Here is a 16074-nt window from a genome sequence, read left to right on the forward strand (position 1 = left end):
CATCTGAGATAATATCCATTAGCCTATGGGTTTGATGAGCCACTTACGCTTTCCCTAAAGCACACAAAAATAACCATACGCTGAGTAGAACATGCCTCTCTGTGAGCTGGGACCTCAAGGCCTCTGTTATCTGAAGTGGAATCTGACCAAAGGAAGACACACATGCAAACACCAGAGGCAAAACCATTTCATTAACCCCTCTTTCGTAGGCGGGGTCACACTGTTACTCCCTGGTGACTTGAACTGTCCCCCAAAAGGCCCCGCCCTGCCCCACAGGCAGCCACAGACACCTCGCAGCCACGAGCTCCTCGGGTCACGTGGGGCCTCCTCCAGGACAGCCAGCCGTCTGACTTTCAGGTCCAATTTTAAAAACAGGCACCGACAATATTTCAGTAATTTCTTTCTTTCTCTCTCTCTTTCTTTCTCCCTCTCCCTTTCTTTCTTTCTCTCTCTCTTTTGTCTTTTTAGGGCCACACCCACAGCATATGGAGGTTCCCAGGCTAGGGGTCCAATCCGAGCTGTAGCCACCGGCCTACACCACAGCCACAGCCACGAGGGATCCGAGCTGCATCTGCGACCTACACCACAGCTCATGGCCACACTGGATCCTTAACCCACTGAGTGAGACCAGGAATTGAACCTGTGTCCTCATGGGTGCTAGTCAGATTTGTTTCCGCTGAGCCATGACGGGACCTCCATGGTAATTTCTTATGCAGCCTCTTAAAAGCTTAAACCTATGCTTCACTAAAGACAAGAGCCTAAATTGGGTCAGACGGCAGCACGGCTTCCTGGGGGGTCAATGAGGAACCAGCGAATGGGAAGAAAACAGCAAGGGTCGCTTATTCTTTCAGACTTACCTCCGTGCACGAAGCCGTGCAGGGTGCAGTCGGAAGGCCCCACCAGGTGGATCAAGCTGGACTGGCTGTAGCTGACCGTGTTTGGCTCTGGAATTGCAAAGGAGAGAGGTCAGGCCACGGGACTGGCTGGTCCCCAAGGCTCAAAGGCCCGACGCTGCCCTCATGTTGTCTGCAGGGTCACCAAAGGCATGCGGCTGCCATCACCACCTAGTCTCAAATGCTCCAGTCCGTGGGGGGAAGGCTTTCAAGGATGAGTCAGCCACTTTGTTAGTGGCTCATGACATTAGCCATGGGGATACCACAAGGCCCTGCCCTGACCCCGGAGCAGACGCGGAACGCCTCCCGGCAATAACCCCCCCGGGTTGTGTGTGACCCTCTGTTAGGATGCAGTCACCAACTGACTCCCATTCCAATTTTGTAAACAGGTGCCCACAATAGTCTAGCAAGCTCTCAAAAGTTTAAATGTCTATTTCATTGAACACAATGGTAGGTGGAGACTGGGGAACACAGAGAGACTTGGCAGCTGTGGCATCCCTGGGCCCCACCCTGGGGCTCCTGCCTGCCCTCAGTCCTGCCCCGGGCCCAGGAGCCACGGCACTGGAAGACGTGCTGACTTCTCCCACCCGAGTCCCCCATTCATCTTCCCAGAGCGCCAGGGTTCAGGGGGGCAGCTCTCACCCGCCTGGCGCTGCTGAAATATCTGCAAGAGGATGCGCTTTAAAAAAAGATGAAACAGGGAACTCCCTGGCGGTCCAGTGGTTAAGATCCGGTGCCGTCACCACTGTGGCCCAGGTTCAATCCCTGGTCTGGGAACTGTGACCGACATCAAGCCACTGCATGCCATGGCCGAAAAAAAAAAAAAAAAAAAAAGAACTAAAGCCCTGTTTCCAGAAAAACAACACTATCCCTTGACACTGACTTTTTAACAGGTGTGGGAAACATTCAGGTCTGAGCAGACCCCTCCTCGCTCCCTCTACTTTTCCAAGGCCTTCCGTGAAGCAGTGGTGTCCGTTTCCTGCCTGGAAAGGGCAGCCCTTTCCTGCCCCAGCAAGACCAAGCTGCCGAGGAAGCCAGCCCTCCAGGCCCAAGGGGCGGGAACACGCTGCAGGTGAAGAAGGGTCCTTCCTCTATCGGGCCTGGGGTCTGTGTCTCCCAAGCGTCAGCGGTTGCCCACGTGGGAGCCGAGGCTGGGTGGCTGCCTGAAGGGGTCCCGAAGTGGCAAGGCTGGAGTTTGGGTGAGGTGGGGCCTTAAGGCTTTACTTGCAAACTCAAGACGCTTTCTGTTTGTTGTCAAGCCTCACAGTGTAGAGATTTTGTTTCAAGCTCATGTGTGAAGTGCCATCTGCTCTGAGAGGCCCTGCGGGAAGGACTCCAGCATCTCGAGATACTCCTGCTGGAAGGGGCCTTGGCGGTGTCAGAAGCAGTGAAGTGGCCCCACCTTGGGCGGGGGAGGGGGAGGCGGTCCTCACTTTCACCCACAGTCAGTTCCCAACTCCGGGGGTTCTGGTGACCGGCCTGCTCCCTGCACCTGCTGGCTCATGTGTGTGGCCAGCCAGCAGAGGTGCCAGCTGTCACAGGAGGTCCCAACTCCCGCCTTGAGCTCTGCCAGGCAGTACCCTCAACCCTCAACCCTTAAGCTGGGGACACAGGAAGCAGCAGCCTGCCGTGGCATCAGGGGCTGGTGGTCAGCAGCCCAGGGGAGAACGGCCTCCCAAGAGGCCACAGTAGGGGCACTCCGCCATCCAGCCCACCCACCTGGCGAGGGCCCCTCTGGGCAAGTGTGCAAGGACAGTGTCTACACCCAGCCAGCAGGTGACACGGGCGACCCTGAGCACGAGGCTCCGGGAGAGGAGCTTCAGGGTCCACCGCGTCCCTGGGGCTGCAGCAGCACAGAGGACCCAAGAAAGAGAGGCTCCCTCTCCCAGCCGTTTCCAGGGCCCAGGGCATCCGGAACGGCCAAGGTCACCTGAGACCACGCTGGGTCTCAGGGTAAAGTAGCCGGACGCACTGCACAGGATGAGAGGGCCTCTGCCCCGTCCAGTTCCTAACTTTGCCAAAAACCTCGTGCTCAGGAGGGGTGGGTTACAGACCCTGCTGGTCAGGGGGCACCCAGGGTCACGGCTACCATGGCTCTGGATGTCCAGACCCTGCCTGGGGAGGCTGGGAGGAAGGACACAGCCTGAGGAGCCACAGAGGACATCAATGGAGTCCCTCTGCCGCCACAACCATCAGGGAAACACTGGGAGCCAGCGCTGCCCAGCCCGCGACACCCCTGATCCCCAAGGACCGTCTCCCATGGGTCTCTCTCTGCAAAAGAAAAAGCCCCCAGAGCCACGGGCTGCCCTGCAACGCTTTCTCTGCTTTGTGTCCTGCTCACAAAAGACATCGAAGTAGCTATTTGACAGCATGAATGGAAATGAAAAGCCTCAAACTTGGCTCCACTCTCAGCAGCTGCTCGGACCAGCGAAGAGGTGTGTGTGCTGACAAGGGCAAAAGAATTTTTTAAAACTTCAAACAATGGAAACAGCATGCAAACGTCTTTGTCACGTCAAATATCTACTCATTCAAATGACAAGCCATCTGAAACAACTGAAACAACGTAGTCGAAGGTATGAGGCAATGTTTCAAATATCTGTTAAGCCGCGTCTAATGATTCAACGTTCTCATGACTTGGCAGTGATGTGCTTTTAACCAGTGAAAACACCAAAATGCTGATGGAAAAAAAAAACCACACTCCACCCCCAAGCCCCAAGCCCTCCTTCCCTTGGCCGCCACTGTAACTCCCCCCGCTCTACTGGGGTGGGGGCGGGGGGACCATGTCCCCAGGATCAGGTACTTCCTGGCCTTGGTCGTCCTCCGTGGCCTTTCCCCCTGCCCCTCACATCCTGTTTCTCAGGGAACCCAAGGGAAGCATGAAGACAACCTCCAAAGGTCAAGCCATGGGGATCAGGTCATCCGTGCTCGCTGCCAGCGCTGCCTTAACAAATGCATGTGTGGGCGGGATGGGACTCGGGGTCGGGGTCCTTGAAGCTGAGGTGACCACATGCGACCAGAAGGTAGGACGGGGACAGCTGCGGCTCCTCCCCCGCCCCCGTCATACCCAGACCACGTTTCCCTGCCACAGGGGTATGAGAAGCAGTGTCCCAACCACAGCCCCATGGGTGAGCTTCCTGCTCCTCCCTGGCCTGAGGTTCCCCCCGCCCCAACAGCCACCTACTCAAGATGCAGAGCCATGAGCTCAAAGGGCCTGAGTCCCAGAGATAAAACGTGCTGGAAGAAACCCCTGATTAGGTCTTGACGGGAAACTGACCTACTGAGTCAGGCACCAGGACTTTAAGGCTGAAGCCGCTAACCTGACCTTGACTAACGCTGAGCCAAATCTTTGAACCTGCAGTTCCGAGATGATTCCCTGGGGCGGGGGCGCTTCAACACGGCCAGAGACAACGTCAGGACTCCCTCTCCTGCGTTTCCAGCTAAGGAAACAGAGGTACAGAAGGCCGAAGCCCCACGGAGCAGAGCCGGGGTTCAAGCCTAGCCTAATACAGGAACCCGCTATATTCCTCCTCCTGCTCCCTCCTGCCCCCGTCCCCAGAGCGCACTCCCTCCCCAGAGCAGGTTCTGCTGCAGGTTGTGGGGTCTGGCCAGACCCTGGGGAGAAGGCTCTCCCACCCAGAGTGAGCCCTGAAAAGGCAGCCAGCGCTCCTGTGCACAGCTCGGAGCGGATCGGCCTGTGAAGGCAGCCAGGCACTGGCTGACCCCAGGGAGGAGAGCCAGGCTAGGAACCAGGGGCTGGTCTGACTTGCCAAGACCTTGGCTGTCCTGGCAGTGGGGGCCAGACTGAGGTGAACATGCCTCAAACCCACGGGCCGGGGATAAGGTAGGCTCATTTTGTCATCAACCCGACAGCTGCCCAAGCGGACGGGTCAGTCACGTAGCCAAATGGTCCCCACTCAGTTAAAACTGGACAACGAACGGGATCAAAGAGTTTAAGATAATTGTGTTTTGTCTCATCAGATGGAGAAAACAATATGGAAAACTGGGCTTTAAAGAACTCCCAGACTCTGAAAAGACACCTGAAAGATGAGCTTGGCCCCTTGTGGGGGTTGCTAGGCAACAGCCTCAGAGGCAGAAATCTGGTTCTAGTTTCAAAAGTGATGGAGAGCTGCAGGTCCAGGGGACTTGCAGGCAGGGGGTGGCAGGTCGAGGGCCAAGCCTCCTCACCAGCGTGGGGCTGGGAGTCCTCCCACAGGAAGGGGTGCCGGTGTTAGAAGACTCCATGCCAAGAGCTCACTGCAGGGTTCCAGGAGACCAAAGAATGGATGTGCGACTTCCTTAAGAAGTCCCTATTTCTGAGAAAGATACATTTTTATTAGGGCCAGAAAAGTAAAAAATAAAAGCTTGTAAAAATCTATCAAGAAGTTTTGAGAGGAGTTCCCATTGTGGCTCAGGGGGTTAAGAACCTGACAAGTATCCATGGAGAGGCTGGTTTGATCCCTGGCCCGGCTCATTGGGTTAAAGGATCCGGCATCACCCCAGGCTTCAGTGTAGGTCGTAGATGTGGCATGCATCTGGCGTTGCTGTAGCTGTGGTGTTCCAGCAGCTGGAACTTCCATATGCCACGGTTGTGCCCCTAAAAAGACCAAAAAAAAAAAGACAAAAAAAGAAAAAAGGAATCTTGAGATTCAGAACACCACCTTTCATTAGTATCGACAACAGATCCTGAAAAATATTATGTATCAACTTTATAATCCAACAGAGGATGGCACAACACAGAAAATAATCTCATGAGTGAAGGAATTTAAACGATTGAGGACCCTGAGTAAATTTATCTTCCCAGACAGCCAGTCAAAAGAGTAAACCAGGATTAACCTCAGGGTTCACAAAGCCTTCAGCTTCCATCCCAAGCACTTGCCAGCAACCACCCAAGACTGGGGGCAGGGGGGTCCAGCCCCATAGGCCAGGCAGGCCCTTTCCCAGCTCCCCTGTGGGCTGCTTTGGGTCTGATGCTGTGTCTTCCCTTCTGTCTCCTACAAGGACACTGGTCACTGGATTTGGGGCCCACCTGGGCAACGCAGGATAATCTCATCTGGAAACCTGTAACTTGATTACATGGGCAAACGTTTGTGACCGAAGCTCCCAGCTGCAGGGCCCAGGGGCCTGGGTGACATTCAGCCTGAGCCAGCCTCTCTCTCCCCAGGGACACCCCCAGCACCGGTGGTGTCTTTCTCAGGGCATCTCTGCACCCCATGTCCCTCTGCAGTCCTTTCCCCGGGTCTCTGACTGACCTGCCTGCTGACCTGCCCTCTCGAGAGCAGAGCCTGAGCCCGAAGTCACTGCCTGCTCGTGGCACGTGCCCCGGGGCCTGGATCATCACAAGAGCCCCCACCCAGGCCTGTCATGAGGCTTACCTGTCATAAACCCACATCTGCTTATGTCTCATCTTTAAAAGACACAGCTTCGTCAGGTTTCATGAAAGCCGCAACATTCTATTTATACAGACAGGTAGTTTTGTTGTTGTTTGCGGGATTTTTTTTGGAGTTTGTTGAAAAGCAGAACAGTAAAGCCACCAACCTACACTGCACTGGCCTTCAGCATAAGCAGGTGAGGGTGGACCTCGGGAAGGGTGAGCATGAGACCGGGGGTCTGCAGACTCCTACACAGGGCGGCCAGCTGCTGCCCAAGGGCACACCCAAAAACAACAGAACTGGAAGCCCAGAAAGTCCAGTCCTAATCTGCACACTTTCTGGTTTTCACCACTCCTGTCCCCTCCACTGCCATCCTGACACCAAAAGTGGGCTGCAGCCCGGAGGGCTGGAGGACAGCAGAGGCTTCTCCAGCCAGAGCCAGGAGCTGACAGCGCTCTGCCTCATCAAGAGCAGGTGTCTAGCCGCGCTGGGAGGGGGCGGGACCTGTAGGGGCGGGGCCGGGAGGGGGCAGAGCCCAGAGCACCAGAGATGGGCAAGTCACCCCATGGTGGCCAGGGTCCCTGCAGTGTCGCTCTGTGACCCGGCACAAAACAGAACTCATCACAGGAGCCTGGCCAATGGGGAGGCAGAGGGCACAGGGCATGCGCTCCACACGATAAATCAGGGGATGCCGCGAGGGACTCGGGGAAAACCTCCCTCCCTATTTGGACATGGACAGACGTTCTGCTAAAGCTGGACGGCCCTGGACTTGCCGGCACAGGCAGGAGGATGGGAAGGAAGCAGCGCCGCCAGGTTTCAGGCGCCTGGCAAGCTTTCTGGGCCACGCGTGCCTGAGGCCACGTCAGGGCAGCAGGTGGGGAAGAACAATGTGGGGAAAATGGCGGCCACTTTGCCTTTTTTATGAGATGGAAATCTCATCAGAAACGCGTACCTGGTGAACCTGGGGCCGATGGAGAAGAGGAACTTCTCCACGAGGTATGCTGCCTTCTGCCCGGGCAGCGGAGACCCTCCCCACAGGGAGCCTCCCAGCCATGGAGGCGCTGAGGCCTCCAGGCGCGGCCCTCAGCCCCAAGGTCGGCTGAGCTCCTGGGAAGAGGCTTGTAAGGTGCAGGGCAGGGCCCAGGGGACACGAGCCTGTCCCGGGAGACAGTGCCTGGGACACTGGCCCCGAGATGAGAGTGCTGGGGAAGCGCTGCGCTCCTTCGGGCCAGCCGGCACCCAGCTCCTACCTGGGTTCAGGACAGGCTGGACGATGTCCCCGTTCCTCCCCTTGGTCTCCATGCGCTCCAGCTTCTGGGCCTCGTAGCGCTTGCGGCCCTCCTCCTCCTGCTCCTGCCGGGAGTACTGGGGGGGGACAGGGGCCGTCAGACCAGCCTCGCGCTCAGACTCCTTGTGAACCTGCCTTTTTGTATCTGGGACTATCTGTTTTTCCTCAAATAATAGATGTTTAACATAAATCATACAAACACAGAGCAGGGGGAAACGCCGTGCAGCCTTCCCACCCAGAGAAGCTGAGTCAGAGCTTTGCTTTATGTCCACCCTAGAATTAGTGTATGCCCGTGTGTATATAAAGAGTTGCGCCACGCTGTATGTGAAACTTGAAAGTAACAGTAGTGGAGTTTCCCAGTGGCTCAGCAGGTTAAGGACCAGGCGTTGTCACTGCAGCAGCTTGAGTCACTGCTGTGGTGCAGGTTAGATCCCTGGCCTGGGAACTTCCACATGCCGCAGGTGCAGCCCAAAAAAAAAAAAAACCAAAAAACAAAAAAAAACATTGGAGTTCCCGTTGTGGCTCAGTGGTAATGAACTCAAGAGTACCAATGAGGACTCGGGTTCAATCCCTGGCCTGGCCCAGTGGGTTAAGGATCTGGTGTTGCTGTGAACTGTGGTGTAGGTCACAGATGTGGCTCAGATCCCATATTGCTAAGGCTGTGGTATAGGCCGGCAGCTGCAGATCTGATTCAACCCCTAGCCTGGGAACTTCCATATGCCACAGGTGCTCCCCTTAAAATAAAAAATTTTTAAAAACTGAAAAAACCCCAACTAAACATGTAAAAATCAGAGAATTTTGTCCCCCCACTGAACCATCCCGCCATAACTTATATGATGGATCCATTAAATCCAGACATTCAGTCTGCTCCCAATTTTTCAGCATTAAAACATGACTGCCCCAGGAGTTCCTGTCGTGGCGCAGTGGTTAACGAATCCGACTAGGAACCATGAGGTTTAGGGTTCGATCCCTGGCCTCGCTCAGTGGGTTAAGGATCCGGAGTTGCGTAGAGCTGTGGTGTAGGTTGCAGACGCGGATCGGATCCTGCATTGCTGTGGCTCTGGTATAGGCCGGTGGCTACAGCTCCGATTTGACCCCTAGCCTGGGAACCTCCATATGCCACGGGAGTGGCCCAAGAAATGGCAAAAAGACAAAAAAAAATAAAAATAAAAAAATAAAAAAATAAAAAACACGACCACCCCAACAACCATGTCACATCTGCCCCGTTCCCTCCTACAGTTCTTTCCTGGACAGAACTAGAGTCAGGGACCCCCAGAGAGGCTGTGTCTCCTCCCCTACAGACAGGGCGAGGTGAGGGCAGGTCCCTGTGTGCCCCTGACACGGGGCAGCTGGCAGGACAGGCTGACCGTTGTAAGGAACAACCCCCCCCCCAAACACCAGAACAGCCCCACTAAGCTCTCCTGATGGATCCCAGGGGCTTCTAACACAAGAAGTTATAAAAAATGTGAAAACGAAGCCTGGCACAAGGGACAATGCTGGTGCCCAGAAAAGGGAACAGCCCCCGGCCCCCGGGTCCCTCAGAGGCGGGGTCCCCAGGTGCCCTCAGCCGCTGTCCTTCTGATGAGCTGTGGCTTCTGCCCTCTCATTTACCAGCATTTCCGGCCGAGCCCATGGAGAGGCCACCGGGCTCAGGGCTGCGCTCTGCTCCCTGCAATTTCAGGCTTTCCTTCAAAAGCCGATTTTAAACGTTTTGCTTTTCCTGCCTGTGGCTCTGCTCCAAAACGGCACAGGTCTGAACCCATTCTGCAGCTTAATTACTGAAATCATGGGCTGGAGAACACAGCTCTAAAGGAGGCTTTGAGAGGGGCTGAGTAGTTTGCTCAAGAGAAACAAAGCCTTGCGAATGTCCACGTGGCCAGGGACAACTCAGCCTCTTCCTCCATCAACACACATCCTCATCTTCCCCCACGCGGAGCAGTGACTGCGTGTGCGCTGCACCTTTCCAGTAAAACCGAAGAATGACTGACGCGTCCTCAAGCAACGCCTTTGAAAGAGGTTTTCTGAAAAAGAGCCAACCGCCCTCATGTCCAGCACACTCGTCAGACCTCTGCAGTCACACGGCAACTGACGGGGGCCCCTGGTCCTGACATGGGGCATGAGGATGGCGAAAACACAGCCTCCTCGCAAACGCTTCCTGCTGGTTTTAAATCTGGGGACAGCTCTAACGACAGGCTGGCACCCAATGCTGGCTCCCGAGGGCTCATCACCCCAGGGACGCTGGAGACGGCGTGGCCCAAACGGCCGTGGCGACCGTGGCTGCCAGACTCGTCACTCAAGCTTAAAAACCAGCGTCCAATGCCCAAAGACCTCCCAGCCTCTCGGGGCCGCAGCTGCCCTCCAGCCACCACAGCGGTCTCTCCCCATGGCAGGGTCCAGAGGTCCCTGTTCCCTGGGGGAAGACGTGGAGCAAAGGGCAAAGTCCTCCCCGAGTGACACTGCAGGCGGGCAGCTGGGCTCCCTCCAGGGAGATGCACACGTGGCCAATCCAAGCACACACATGTATGTGTGACGGGGTCTGTGTGTGAGACGCAGGTTCTGTATCTACGTATGTGTTTGTGTGAGGCGTGTATGTAAACGTGTGTAATACATGTGTATGTGTGATTCACATGGCAGGTGCACACATGGAGACAGAGCCGTCTGTGTTCTTAAATAAATGACTGCTCTGCGGCAGGACAGGAGGAAGTCTGATGGCCAGGCTGCTGGCACATGAGCGTAAATGCCCACTGGAGCCCGATGCCCCATCAGGACACCGGCTGGGCAGCGCCAGTGAAAACAACAGACCTACATTTCAAATCAACTGAAGGCTCATCTCCTGTTTGTGCGCGCCCTGCGCTCGCCCAGGGAAACAAGTCCAGCCTCCCCTCTTAACGGGGCAGGGTTGACTTTCTGACTTACCGAACCTGCTAAACAAAGGGGATGGGAAGCTACTGGGGGCTCCTCCAGGCTTCGGGGGTGGGGGGAGAGCTGGGGAGGAAAGGGGTGAGGTGGTGCCGGTACAGGAACGGATGCAGCCCGCCCCTCCCCGCTGGCTAAAACCTGCCCAGCTCTCAGCACAGGGTCCCGAGGGGCCAGAGGGAAGCAACAGCCCAGGAACCTTCCTTCAGCAGCAACCCCTTAAGGTGTATCACGTGGTGCTGCGACCAGAGCTGTGGCCTGCTAGAGCTGTCTCAACTGTGTCGCATGTGAAAGTGAAGTCAGTAAAATAATTGTGTTTGAGTATTTACATGTGATGCGGCTAATTTAACACCAAGTGCTTATTTAGTGGGAAAGATGAAAGCGGGGCCCAGCACACTTGTAATTTCTAAAAAGAACAGTCACTGCGCCTCAGACTCACTCCTGCTTCTTGGGTCTAAAACCCCAGTCCCTGCTGCTTAAAAATGACGCAATTTCCATCTTGTCAGCAGCAGAGAGAGGAGAGCAGCTCCAGGAAGAAAGGAGGGGACAGAGAGGAAGGGAGAGATAGAGAGGGGTGGTGGGGGTGTGTACTGGACTGAAGGGCAGGTTCGGGGTTGAGCCGCGTCCTGTCAAAGCTCCCGTCTACCTGGAACAGGTGCAAGTGACCTTTGGGAACTAGGATCCATGCAGGTGTAATTAGTCAGGATGTGCGCATGCGTGTGCCACACACACACACACACACACACACACACACACACACACACACACACACACAGAGAAGGATGACCAGATGACAACAGAAGCAGAGCTAAGAGCAGTGTGGCCACTCTGGCCACGACTCTCACCCTCGCCTTGCGTGTGGAATGACAGGTGGCACTGCTGCTGGCCCAGTGCTGCTGGGCTTTACCACCCTGCTCTCATGGAACCGAGCCTCTGACCACCAACCCGAGGCAGACCAAGGCCTGAGCACCCTTCCCATTCCACGTGGAGAGGGCTCCACCATCAAGATTGTTTCTAATTTTATTTATTTATTTATTTATTTATTTATTGCTTTTTAGGGTCGCATCTGTGGCATATGGAGGTTCCCAGGCTAGGGGTCGATTTGGAGCCACAGCTGCCAGCCTACACCACAGCCACAGCCGTGACCTGTACCACAGCTCATGGCAACACCGGATCTTTAACCCGCTGAGCAAGGCCAGGGATCAAACCTTCGCCCTCAGGGATGCCAGTCAGATTCTTTCCACTGAGCCACAACGGGAACTCCAAGATGTTTTTTTAAAAGTCCGGAGCCTAGCAGCTGATGGTCTGACTGGGAAATGCCCCACCAGGGCCTTGACTGCCTCCTCACAGGCAGGGTGCCAGGTCAGACAGGAGCTGGCGCAGGGAGAGGGCAGGGAGCGCCCCTGGTGGCCGACACCTGCAGCAGCACCACGAGCAGGTCACCCTCAGCCCAGGTGGCCCAGGGCCCTGGGAAGGTGCGCAGGGAGGCAGAGTGGGAAGGAGGGGGACAGACTGTGAAGGGGGGAGATGGAGGGGGAAGGAGGGAGGTGGGGGGGAGAAGAAGGGGAAGCGGGTAGACAGAGGGGGAAGAGGGGGGAGACAGAGGGGGAAGGGCCCCAGTGGTGGGGGATGCCGAGGAGGAGTGTTCTTCCGTGTGGGTACCAGTTCCTAACTGGTTCCTCGTTTTGCTATTCTTAAAACTTTGCTCGACGTTATCTTAAGCACAGGAAAATGCAGGTGCAGACGCTGCTCAGCCCTCTGGCTCAGCTCCCTCGGAGAGAACTGCCTCCCCACAGGTGCGAGAGCAGAGCAGCCTCCAGGGTGAGCCGGCACCAGCGGCCTTGACATCGAGAAGGGAGCTACAGCGGAAGGAACTAACCCCCTCTCGGCCAGTGTCCCCGCCTCCGGAGCCTGCCCCGAGCCTGCCCGCAGCAGGCCCAGGAGTGAATACGTCTGTCCACGGCAAAACCAAATGAGCAAAACCAAGGAAAGGGAGTTCCCGCTGTGGCACAAGGGGATTGGTGGTGTCTTGGGAGCGCTGGGACGCAGGTTCGATCCCCGGCCCAGTATAGTGGCTTAGGTTGCAGTTGTGGCTCAGAGACAATCCCTGGCCTGGGGACACCATATGCTGTGGGGCAGCCAAACAAACAAACAAACGAACAAACAAAGCAAGGAGGGACACGGAGGCCAGCAGGAGAGGGGCTCCAACACGTACTCGGGGGCCGAGATGGGGAGTGCCCACAGGCCCAAGCCAGCCTGCACTTGGCTCCCCAGCGTGAATAAAACCCGCACTGAGGGACCCCAGCGGGACCCCCTCACCCACCCAGTGGCGCTTCCTGCTGGCACCCAACACCCCCGTGTGGACGTGGACGCAGCCACTTCATCTGCGGAGCAGTGGGAGGGTCTCCTTACCACGACTGGTGGCACCTCCAGGACCTTGTCCACATTCTTCAGCGACAGGGGCACGTACCACAGGGTGGCTTTATTGGTCAGCTTTTTGTTACCTGCAGAGAAGAAAAACACGTGAGTGGGAGCCAGCAGGGTGCACAGGGCACATGGCAGAGACACCCGCCCCTCCCCCAGGGCCCTCTTCAGCAGCGAGACCCAAGAGTGGGCATAGATCGGGGAGAGGCGTGGGCTCCCGGCGCGGGGAGCCCCCACCCCAGCCTGCCATCCCCACACTGAGGCTGCTAGAAAGACTTCAGATGGCATAGTGTGAGCCTGGAGGTCCTGAGCCTGTGCGTTGTCTAGCATTTTCTAACATGGAAGGCCTGCATCTGGAGGGCTCCGACTCCAGGCAGGCCTCCGAGAAGCCTCCAGAGGGCGTGGGAGGGAAGGGCTGTGGAGACGGGCAGACAGGCCAGGGCCCTCCCAGGGCCAGGCAGGACGAAGCCAGGCGATGTGCTGGGCTCGGTCTCTGCAAGAGACCTCAGCTGATGATCTCACACGAGTCTGAGAAACTGCTGAGAAACTTGACATCGAGATGCTCAAAAAGGATGCTTCCCACGGATCCATCCGCCTGTTTAAAGGCCTGGACAGGAAGCAGCTTGTGGATGACGTGAGGCTAAGGTGCCGTGGAGGCAGAGCCCACCAGGCATCTGGGGAGGGGCGGCGGCAGGCTCAGCCAAGCCCACCCGCCTCTGGAGCCTTCCCCAGGCTCCCTCTTGCTAGGTGGGGGGCACAGCTCCAAAGTTGCTGCTGGTGACCGAGTTCCAATCCTGCAGTCTCCGTGTGGAGGCCTGGGGGAGGGCTGGGGGCTGTTGACTTCTGCTTGGGGCCGAAGGACAGGAAACAGAACATCTTTGGGGCACTGAGCCTGCCTCAGGGCAGAGTGGCCCCAGGGTGGAAGCCTCTCTGGGCTGAAAACCCCAGGCCAAGAGCTCCCAGAGCTGGCTTGGTCACCCCTCATTTGCACAGGAGGCCCCGACGTCCAGAAAGTTCAGGAGTCTGCCTAGGCGACACGGCAACTCAGCGCCACTCTGAGTAGAACCTGGGCCTCCCAGTAACGTCACAGACGTATTTGCCGGGATTCCTCTTATTTTATTTTACTGGCCGCACTCATGGCAGGCGGAAGTTCCTGGGCCAGGGATTGAACCCACGCCACAGCAGCGACAAGGCCGGATCCTTAAGCCCTGAGCCAGCAGGGAACTCAAGCCAGGATGCCCTTTAAAAGCTGCCTCTTCCGCAGGGAGGATTCTCGATGTAGAGAAGGGCAGAACTGGGAAGACAGGAAGCAGAGAAGCGGGGAGCAGGCCCGGCACTCACCCCAAAGTCCCCCGGTAACTCACTTCCTAGGGGCTCCCTCTGACCTGCCTTCCCAAGGCACAGCTGGGGCTTCGGTCCCCCCATAAACGTAGCCCCAAGGCCCAAGCCAAGCCCCGGCGGGTCAATCAGAAGGCAGTGAGGCCCCTGGTGCCCAGGCCCGCTCCTCACGCCAGGACGCGCACCGCTCGGCCCGGGCTCTCGGCACCCCTGGGACCATGAGCCGATAAGACGGAAAAATATCTTCTCTGCACTTTGACTGAGAGTGGATCTGACAACCTGCTTTGGGGAATAAAGATTTCCTGTTTGACTCCGCGAGCGCCGGCCCGGCAGAGCTGGTTTCCATGGAAACCCCGAGTGGCCCGCCTCCAGACCTAAATGCACAAACGAGGCAAAACACGCTAATTGTACTTTATCATTTAATAAAACCATCAAAAGACAACGGCGGCACTAAAAACATCTATTCTAAAATCTGAAGCGCTCCCAGCTATTTTCTGGAGTGATTCGCAGCAATCATGTCCCAGTTAGCTTAATATTTTGACAGTTGCCGCTGATGGATGAGGAAGCTTTGCTGGTTGTCTGCCTGGGCGCGCGCTCGCCCCGCCGCCTCCCGACAGGCGCCCGGAGCCGGGGGGACGGCACCTGGCCTCTTGGGGTCGCGGGACACAGGGAGGTACACGAGGCTCTGCTTGGTCCCGGTGTGTCTGCCAGCCCGTGCTCACCGAGTGCCCGCGGGGGACGAGTCGGGGACAATCTGGATGAGGCGGCCACAGGCCCTACCCTCACAGGGCTCACATCCCAGTGCACATGGCAGAGACCCAACAAGACCGGAAGGCTGCCACACATGCGGGCCCAGAACAAGAGAGACGCACACGGACCCAAACACGGAAGACACGAGATGCACAGACACGAGGCTGAGACCCAGGCAGGCCGCCCGGACATGAGAACAGCAGGGGTGCCCGGCCAAGGGGCAGGACGGCCCAGACTGTAGAAGAGCCACAGCCCCAGCTCCAAGGCTCTGTCCCCACCCCGAGACCCGGCCTTGGCGTTCTCCCTCGACCCCAGGCGTCCCCATCTCAAAAGGCTAGGCCCGTCCCTGCCTTCTCAGAGCCTCTGTCCTCAGGTGCGCAATGCCCACCCGCTGTCCCGCGAGGGTGGATGCCTGCGGCTCTACCCCTCATGGCCACTTCTCTCCTCCGGGTAGCCCAGGCTCTCTGAACCCCTGGCCCTTCAGGGCCAGGGGGGCCGGGGACACAGGGCAGGGTGGGTGGAGAGCATCCTGACCTTGGTGGAGCATAGTTCTGGGCCAGCGCTGCCCCCCAACCCTCTCCTGACCCCTCCTGTCCCCTCCTGACCCTCCCACCCCCTCCTGCTCTCTACCCTCTCCTGTCCCCTCTGTCCCCACCCTCTCCTGCCCCCCACCCTCTCCTGCCCCCCAACCTTCTCCTGCCCACCCCTGTCCCCCCTCGCCCTCTTCTGCCCCCTCCCGCCCAGCTCTGCCCCATGGCAGCCAGAATCCCGCAGGAAGTCCTTCTAACAAAGCCCTCTGTGAGCTGCCCTCCCAGTGCAGAGACCCAGATCTTCCTGACACACCTCCCCCTTCATTCACTCACTCATCAATTATTGATTCCGCCTCTGTCTCGTGAGCCGACGGCAGCTGCGGGGAAGAGGGAGATGTGACCTTTCCCTCAGGAGCCAGGAGCCAGGGTCCAGGGCCGGCCTCCGCAGCCTCACTACTCAGACGGCGGGGGCCCATCAGGCTGTGGGGCCCCCAAGCACTGTAGGGTGTGCAGCAGTGTCCCAGGCCTCCACCCCGACTGTGACAACCAAAGATCTCCCCTTGCAA

General features: G+C 57.4%; 1 protein-coding gene across 10 annotated transcripts in view; it reads right to left on the reverse strand.

The window, feature by feature from the left end:
• Positions 1-16074, reverse strand: part of ACOT7 (acyl-CoA thioesterase 7) — a 102153-nt gene that overhangs the window by 45078 nt on the left and 41001 nt on the right. For all 10 annotated transcript variants that reach the window (XR_014807013.1, XR_014807015.1, XR_014807014.1 and 7 more), the window contains exons 4-6: positions 12879-12970; positions 7513-7627; positions 858-944 (exon numbers count right to left, since the gene is read on the reverse strand). Coding sequence is in view for 3 of the 10 variants with exons in the window: in XM_003127525.7 (XP_003127573.7) it covers positions 858-944; positions 7513-7627; positions 12879-12970 (294 nt within the window). In the remaining 7 variants the exon portion in view is untranslated. The remainder of the gene's footprint in view (positions 1-857; positions 945-7512; positions 7628-12878; positions 12971-16074) is intronic.

Source organism: Sus scrofa, chromosome 6 (genome assembly GCF_054392235.1).
Source record: "Sus scrofa isolate SSC_HxYL_T2T_F1_AM1 chromosome 6, Sscrofa_HxYL_maternal_Yorkshire_Landrace_v2.0, whole genome shotgun sequence".
Classification (NCBI taxonomy): domain Eukaryota; kingdom Metazoa; phylum Chordata; class Mammalia; order Artiodactyla; family Suidae; genus Sus; species Sus scrofa.